This window comes from Habropoda laboriosa, unplaced genomic scaffold, assembly GCF_001263275.1.
Source record: "Habropoda laboriosa isolate 0110345459 unplaced genomic scaffold, ASM126327v1 scaffold148, whole genome shotgun sequence".
Lineage (NCBI taxonomy): Eukaryota > Metazoa > Arthropoda > Insecta > Hymenoptera > Apidae > Habropoda > Habropoda laboriosa.
The window spans coordinates 799,723-808,708 of NW_017100279.1; the positions used below are offsets into that span (position 1 = coordinate 799,723).

At 43.8% G+C, this 8,986-nt stretch overlaps 1 protein-coding gene across 1 annotated transcript; it reads right to left on the bottom strand.

Moving 5' to 3' along the window:
• Nucleotides 1–3,437: 3,437 nt before the first annotated feature.
• Nucleotides 3,438–5,840, bottom strand: LOC108573561 (elongation of very long chain fatty acids protein 1-like). The gene is made up of 4 exons (XM_017936024.1): nt 5,528–5,840; nt 5,187–5,458; nt 4,787–5,089; nt 3,438–4,695 (listed from the first exon to the last, which is right to left on the bottom strand). The coding sequence occupies exons 1-4, from the start codon at nt 5,571–5,573 to the stop codon at nt 4,528–4,530; spliced, it is 789 nt and encodes a 262-aa protein (XP_017791513.1). The 5' UTR covers nt 5,574–5,840; the 3' UTR covers nt 3,438–4,527.
• Nucleotides 5,841–8,986: the final 3,146 nt, after the last annotated feature.

Sequence of the window (8,986 nt, forward strand, 5' to 3'; positions counted from 1 at the left end):
ATTGAATTCTCTTTCGTTCCCAAATTTCATAATTTGCCCAAGCAAGGACGAACCTAAATTCGGATGAACCGCAGTTCTTCATTAACGAAAACGAATTGAACAACAGGAGGGTTGTGTTTCCTTTAACGGTGGGCATAGATACACATTAGTTTGCTATTTTACATTGTTCAGGAGGGAACCGTCGTCCCAGGCAAGTATGTCAACCGGCGTTTCATAGGAAGAACAATGGTCGCGGCAGGCGCAGTGTAAAGTGACGATATAACAGCTCGCGGGGAACAAAAGCGATGCAGGCATACTTGTTTAAAACGCTTATGTCGATGTCTCAATTGTACCCGTTCTCTCTCTCTCTCTCTCTCCCTTCCTATTTTCCTTCCTCCTCGACCCTCTCTTTCCATCTTTTACCGGTCTCTATTGCATTTTCCTCTGGCCCGTTGCAAAGTTGATATTTGCATTCTCGCGACGACTACACCGAGATTACTCGTTTCTGTTCCAATTTCTGGCATCGCGTAAACTATTCGAGCAGATAAACCGTACCTCCGCTCGTCCTCCGCTCTGTGTCACGGAAACGCAGGGGTGGCGTTTTCAATTCAATTCGAACGCATTTTCGTGCGTTGCGCGTGTTATTGAAAAACTTTTCTCGTCCCATTTTTCCGATTAAATCGTCGCTAATTTTCGAAATCCGCCGACAAAGCTCGTTAATTCCTCTTTTATTCGACATTTTTCAATATCACATTCGCTAAAAACGTGTATCGAATGGAATTTCTAACGGATACCTGAAAGACCGTTGCAGAATATTTGAACAGTTTCAAGGGGTCTAATTTATACCGGAAAATTTCACTCGATTTTGAGGGGAAAAAAGATATTTTAAATTCAACAATGCGGAGAATTTAGAGAATTCGACGATCGCGACGATTACATTTTCCCATCGGAACGCGACGTTCGAATCATTACAGAGGAGATTCGCTCGAATTCCGAAAAAATTTGTAACGGAAACACATAGGCTGGGAAATCGCGAAAAGTTTACTCGTTACTTTTTCAACGTGCGGCCGCGGACTAGTTACTGGCAGCAATTTTGCAGAAAAAAGGAAAAATGAGATTTCGTCGCCGCGGAATGGCGAGCGATTTTTTCCCCCTTCCTTTTTTTTTTTTTAATTTTTTTCGTTCATACGACGAATCGTCGAGAGACCGAAGCGGTGACCGCGAAACGAATATTGCTAGATAATGGGCTTTTAAACCGTACGCAAAACCGAAAATATGAGAAACGTGTTCGTTAAAGCGACTGTAAAAAAAGTTTCTATAGCGCAGCCCTCGGTGTGCCTTTGTTCGATTATATTTCCATCGTGGAGAAATTACCATCGTCCCGCGACTATTCTCCGCTTCAATTAACGCACGAAAGAACGACGATCTTAGACGCCGTAAATATCCCCCGATCCGGTGGAATTGAAACGAAAGAAATTGGAGTACGTCTGGAGACTCTCGCGACGGAGAAAATAGAAGAAATTCCCGCGCAATCACGAGGGAAGGTATTTGAGCTTGAAATTTCGGCGTAGAAATCCCAACGAAATTTCATCCCGGAACAATCTCTCTTCTTTAACCGTGCATTTTAATCATGTTCGCGTGCACGGGAGAAAATTATGAGCGGTGAATTAACTCGAAGAATGTTCCAGCCGAAAACCTACGGAACCGCGACCTAACCGTTTCTATTTCTTCCAATTAACAACCGAGGAAACAGTTCTCGTACGAACTCCGAGAGAAAGATTTCTCCCGGTTCACGGAAAAAGCGCGGAAACTTGGAAGTCTCGTGACGTGGAAAAATAGAGAGAACTAGGCCAAAAACGTTGGAACGAGGGAACTAGGTGATAAAAGGCGGCTGACCCTGATGATGGTCGGAAATAATTTCGAAGCATGCCTCGAGCTAAGAAATTTCCATTGTTACGAGACAGCCGAGGGAGATTCAGACCGTTCGACATCGTATCGGCCGACGATTTTCACTTTTCACCGAACGTCCTCCCCGACTTACAGACTCGTACGAACCAGAGCATGCCTCGATTTTTATCATACAGCTCGATCGAGAACGCGTACACCAGCGGAGTTGCTTCTCCGTGGCAAACTTTCGTCTCAGCGTTCTCCGTGTCTAACGACACGTAAAGCGAGATGCCAGCGTTCCAGAAACATTTTCCTCCGGGTAATTATCGATCGATTTAAGACGTTGCACCATGTTAGACTCTCGAGAAAGGAGACGTTAGTCCTTCTTATCTCAGGAACATCAGCTGTGAGTAGAAAACTTCGTCGTTCGTCTGGATCGTTAGATTAATTGTAGCGAGAAGGAGAATTCTGGTCCGTTAGGTTCGGCAACCCTTTCTTACGAGCCGCGGAAATAAAGTTTGAGCGAAAGAGGGGTAATCTTGTTCCGGGAATTTTCGCGAAACGAATTCGTAGGTTTAACTGGTTTCGTCGGGAATCATCGGGTTATCAGCGTAAGTACTTCTCGAAATTGTCTATTTTTCTCTGGTGTGCGCATCTGGCGCACACGTAGCGTGTGCAAGCTCTAGCGAAGCGGGGACATCGCACACGCTCTTAACTCGGCCAACTAGTCCACAATCCCGTAATCCTTGCTTGAAGTTTAGCGTTCTCGTGGTGACGTGCCAATCGCTATTGAGAAGCAGGACGGAACTCCGGGTCTTCTGTGCCCTAATTAGGATTTCGAGTTTTCCCGCCCGTAAGCAGCTAGATTAGCCGCAGCGAACGCTGCTGAATATCGAGAAAAAAGCACGCACCTACGTTCTACAACCGAATGAAAACGCAACGAATGAATTCTTTAGCAAAGATAACGTGCATTAAAATTTTGGATAAAAATTCGCGATAAGAAGAGGGAAGAAATGTCTGCACGTGGAAACTTTACCTTTGGAAGTTGCACTTTGAAACTGAATCTTTTGAATATATACGCGGGGGAACTTAATCTTTCGAGAGTACGCACTGAAACGCGATCTTTTTACCGGCGGCCGTAATTATTCTTCGCCCGCGGTAATAAAAAGAAAGGACAAATTTGAATGGTTTCGTCAAAGGGAGAGAGTCTGCTGAGCTGTGCGTTTGACGTTGTTACAACGTGGAAGATTGGATTCATTGGATGCACGCCGCGAGGGAGGCAGGTCTGGCGATATTAATCGAATAGATCAAACATTGCGCGCGGTAACATTATTTTGCGGTGATATCGATTTTCGTATCACGTCAACTCTGTTTTTCGTCCGACTGTTTTGTGCTCGTTCTCGCCCACCGTCACGATTTTCGTTTACACGTTTCATAAAAGGAAAATTGGAACGCGTACTTTCTCTCTCTCTTCTTCCGGAGTATTCCAAGGCTTTGAGAATTTTCTTTAATACAGGGGTTTTTATTGCGAGATATCGTTGATAAACTTATGTACACTTTCACAGGCTCCCGGGGTCTTACTTAACCGGCCGAACTTCTCGGATCTACTTCTTGCCCGGTCTTTTGAGCGAAGCTTTTTGGTATCCGAAGCTCTTTACCGACAAACTTAAAGAAGATATTCGAATGTAATTAATTCGTAGAAAAGCCTGAGATCGGAAATCTGTCGTGGGAAGGTGGGGGGTGGCAAGTTCGCCAATCGAAGTCTAATACAGTTGAGGAAATATTCTCAATTGTTATAATGGCTGGAAAGTTTCTGAAGCGTCAGCGACTCTTCTTTCAGATGGAGCAAAAGGACGGGGAAATAGATAGACGGAGAATGTAATTGAACTCATAATTGTGTTGACAAATCGAGCAATTTTCTTTTTTCTTTCTTTTTCTTCGATCGATTGTAATTTCTCAAAAATTAACCACATTGTACTTATCAATTTTTCTATCTTTCTGTTTCAGGTGAGTGACATATCAATGGCCATTTTGTCGCTTTCTCGGAATTTCTTATCGTACGTAAGTGTGACAATTTGTTCTGCGTTCGATTTTTTCCCCAGCGAAATCGACGACAGAGGAAAACGTATTTTTCCTGTCTTTTATATTTCTGTCGTGTCGTTAAATAGTCAAACGTTCGCCTGCATAAACGATCGAACGAGAAAGACCATAACCGCGTATTCGAATTTGAATACATGTCACCGTTTGTACGTATGTATAAACTTCACACTATTGTTATCATATCTGTGCTTTTAAATATGGTAATCGTGAATGTCGTATATCATTTGAATAAGGTGATTTGCCGCGAACTTTGACTATGCTACCTCTGATAAGGCTTCTTGTTTCACGTGTTACTTACGTTCATTGAAAATCTACGCGGTAACTTTTCTCGATTTTTCGTAATAAATATCCGCAATGGATCACGATGGTCCTATGAATTATACTAGAACGAGTAAATCACGGTTAATTGTACTTTTCTCGTGTGATCCATAAATTCTTCTAAAAGGAAAACAATATACTCTTCTTCGAGGTATTTACAGTTCATTTTATCGTGGAAATATTCGTAATGGAAAACGTACTATAAATATCACTTGCAAAACGTCTACGAACATCGAGCCAGGTTTAACTCATCTTTTGCGCGGGTTTCTTGTAGTTCTTCTTGTAGAAATTGTAGAAGAGGAAGAAGTTTATCATTATAACGATTATCGACGCGAGGCCTGGTAGTTTCGGCACCGGACACGACGGTAGAAGTGATTGCCCGTTGTGCAATATTAAGATAACGAATTGTACCTGCGAAAGAAAAATAGGAAAAATCAAATTGGCAAATTTAAACAATGGAGAAATCTGATCTTTCAACGAAAGTAAATTCTTCGTTACTCACCATCTGTATTATGGTTATCATCCGTTTATACGGAAGCATCGCTTTCTGTACGTTTGGACCGAACGTGCTTAAGAAGTAATACGTATACATGATCACATGTACGGAACAGTTGACCAACAAGTTGAAAGACGCCATCGCGACAGGAATGTATTTCGTGATGAGCCAGGCTAACAAGATCGTGGATACGTGATGATATAGATGCAAAAACGAAATTTGTTTGTTCTTTTTCCTCAGCACGAACACCCCTGTTTCGATCAGATCGATCAGTTTCACCATGGTCGCGAACCATATAGTGTGCGCCAGCTGGAAAGAACAAAGACGAAAGAAGGAAAAATCGATCATACGGGTGAAATCGAGAAACATTTCAGAAATATATTCTTCGACCGAATTGTCAATGTACCCTTAGCGGACCAGGCGTGTACGAGTAATCGGGTATCTCGCAGAAGGGCGATATCTCGGTGAACCAACCGGCACAGATCGCGTTGTACACTATGAAGATATTAACGAGGACTTGAAAGACGTTGTAGAATTGGGTGAAGGTTTTCAAGTTGTACGGCTTTCGATTCTTCATGAAATCAGGCCCACATTTCAGAACGAAGTATAAATACGAGAATAGGATGAGAGGGATGAGAATCGGTGATCCAATGAATGGCAGAACGTTCGTTCTTGGATCTAGAAACGAGAAGTTTTTACAGAAATTCAGTTTATCCGTCTTTGGTGTCGTGATCTTTCTTCACTCACCAGCCTTCTGATTCCAATAGTAATCGTAATTCTCCACGAACCCCATTGTTTCTTTATTTCTTTCTGTACACTTTCTCTGTCTTCTTCTTTTTTTGTTTCACTTAAAACACGTAGTGCTCGTTGGTTTCTTTTGTTCTTTCTGGATTCTTCAATTTAATTCATGCGAACCACTGTTCCGTTAGAAGCACATTGGACAGCACTGGCCATTCCCACGTCGACTGTTTTATATAAAAGCGTGGTGGAATTGGACCTCATTGACGTGTAATCTTAAATGCCGACCGATCGTCACGATGAAAACGTATTTATAATGGCGAACGGTCTGCGCACGTCGGAGATCTATGCCGCATTGTAAGTACATACATGTATGTACATATACGTACGTTCATTAATTTAAAACACGAAAGGTCTTGGAGGAGCCATCCGGGATCACAAGGTCGACGTTTGAAGTATCGGTTCACGTAACGCGCTCAGAGGAATTAATATATTCGGCGAATTTGATTTCCATGAACAATTACCAAACAATTCGAGTTTCCACAAAGAGCTTTTCCTTCTTTATAAATACCAACCTTGAACCTGCCGCATATAAACAACGTTCAAACGTCTCCGTGTCTTTTTTTTATGCGCACTAATTTCGCCGCGGTAACGCGCATTGTTACACACACTGTCGATACAATTTCGTCGGTACACAGGCTACATCGCTAGACATAAATAAACTAGAAAATTCTCACGAATTTATGAATCTCGATGCGCAACATATACCGAGACAATTACGTAAGAAGGCGGACTTTAGGAAACGTTAACTCATCAATATTCACGGATGTCTTTACTGTTGATAAATTTAGTTTTGGTCAATTCTCACATTCTGACGAAGAACTTCAACAATTGAATATTCATCGTGTTGTTCTTTTGGGGCAAACATCCACCTCGCGTATTCGAATTTTACATTTATAATTTTCCCAAGAAAGAACGAAAAAGCGGCCGGAATTACTGGGTTAAATTCGACAGAAACCCTTCTGAAAATTCGAAGAGTAGAACATTTCAGAAGAAGTAATCGAGGAATTAGCGTGTGCTTGAGTCCAGGAAGCTCTCCGATGAATACGTTAAGTATCGCTGACCGAGATAGCTGAGTTGTAGGAAGCTGTCAGACGGGAATCGATATCGTTTCGAGCCCTCGACGTTCCCCTGATTCCTCTTAAAATCGAAGAAACCCTCGAAGGGTAATGAAAAAAGTTCGCCTTAGCTACGTTTTATCTGGAATTAACACAGACGAGAGTTATCCTCTACACTCGCGGTCTCTCCTCTCTAATCCCGAAAATTCGAAACATTTTCCAAACGAAGATTCTCCATCCTTCCAGTTGTCTCGAACTTCATAAAGGCCACCGGAAATCGTTCTCACGCGCTTCCGTGTCACTTGGCAAGAGGGTGCACGCGCTCGAAAGCAAACACGCGAATTCCTCGAGCCTCCGCTTGAATCTTCAGGCAGCCAAAGCTAATATTGAAGCCTGATCTTGGATTCGACGCGAGGCTGCTGCAGCCGTCTCTCCTCTCTTCCTTTGATCTTTTCAACTTGAAATTTCCAATATTCGATTCCGGAGCATTGTCGCAACGATCACCTCTAGCCTAAGAGTCCCCGTCTCTGCAGTCTCCAGTTCGTCCAAGGATAGGACAGGTACAAAAAAGTTGAAGAGTGGACCGCGAGCAAAGCCCGTGAAATAGTAATCGAGGCAGTCGCGATGGCCAAGCTGGTGTTTCGAGCCCATGAAGTTGGCACAGGGATGTATTAAGCATCGCTAATCGAGGTAGCTTAGTCGACGGGGAAGCCTGGCAGGAGTAAAGTGGTAACTCGGCTGACTATGGCGGGTTGGTAAAGGGGGATGAGAGAGGGGCGGTGAGCATTAGCTGGCCCCAGAGCCTCCCGCTAAGTGCTGCAATTTATTTTATTACCCCGGAGCGCGTCTACGTTTGGGGAAAGCTGCTTCGGTGGGCAAGCCCGCCTCTATTCGCGGCGAAAACACACCGGTAGGATCGCGGAAACGTAATTTACAGGGAGTTTGCGGAGCTTGTACACGGGGAGGTTTGATCGGGCCTGTACAAGGGAACGGGTATCGATGGTACGAAAACAGAGGGTAGTTTCGTTTCACTGTTGTTGACACTTCGTTTCTGTCCAATCGTTTCACCATCACTCCATCCCGCTAGTCTGCGAGAAGTCTGATCGGATTTTCCTTTCGATTGTCTTTTGATTTACGGCGTAGCAGTGGTGAACGTATATACTAGATGGAGAACGCAAAAGTGGACGTATGTGTGTGTGGGGGGGTTGCGTACACTCGTGTAAATCATCGAGGAAAAATGAGCATGAAAATAGAGTGGATCGAGCGTGTTGGAACGTGGAACCACGTGGAAACGGGGTCATCCACGGTGAATCGAGCGAGCCCCGGCGCGTTTTCGCGACGATGATTATTGGCCGAGTTTAGTGAACCCCGAACAAATCCCGTTTCCGGCGCACACGATCGAACCACGTCTCTCGCGACCGTTTCGAATACGTTACCGCGTGAAATCCTCCACGATTTTTCTTCTCTCCTCTTCCGTACTTGTAACAGCAGAATTTTCTCCCTTCCAGAAAATTAATTCAGAGGTTGCATCCCTCCACGCAATCACGTTACGCGGAAATTGAAAAAGAAGAATAGTTTCAATCTCCCGATGTGTGTGTTTTTTTTTTGTTATATACGTAAAAATACACGGTTATCCGGTGTGCTTTTTTCCTGGTGCGTTCGACCCCGTGTGTAACAATGAAAGAGGAATAAAATAGGGATATCAAATATTGAACGTCGATTGTTACGGTTGTTGTTCGGGCGAGATTACTGCCGTTTCAACGAGTACCACGGGGGAAAACGCGTATTTCCGTTTGTTCGTTTAGGAGAGAGTTTAAAGCGGATACGGTGGTAGAATAGCGGAAAAGAAGAGGATAGGCAAGGTGCTTGAAGGAAAAGGTGAAATTCCAGCATGTGGAGCAATTCGTTGTAGGATTTCCGCGTTGCTCGGCCACACATGAAATAATTCGGTACGGTTAATATGGTATAAATCCGGCGTACAGCGGCCGCCGCTTTTCCGCTCGCCAGAAGTCGGCTTAAACGCGACTAAACGCGGTCGAATACGCCGTTTAAACGTGGACGCAGTTTGTTCGCCAGTTAAACGTATCGAGAAGCTTTAGAGAATAATTCGAAGCCCGCGTATTTGCTGCCGATAATTCGCAGCTGATACCATTTGCGGAGTTTGGTTCGCGCGCCGAGGAAATCTTTCTCTTGTCACGTGTGCGGTGCTATGAACTTTTGGATTTTCCCGTTTGGCGTTCTGTCTGCCGATATTTCGGTTCGGAGTTTCGCGAAAGCAACGCGTGATCCTTTTAACTTCGATTAATTTCGTTTATTCGAAGGTGTTTCTGTATCTTAATTTAATACGGTG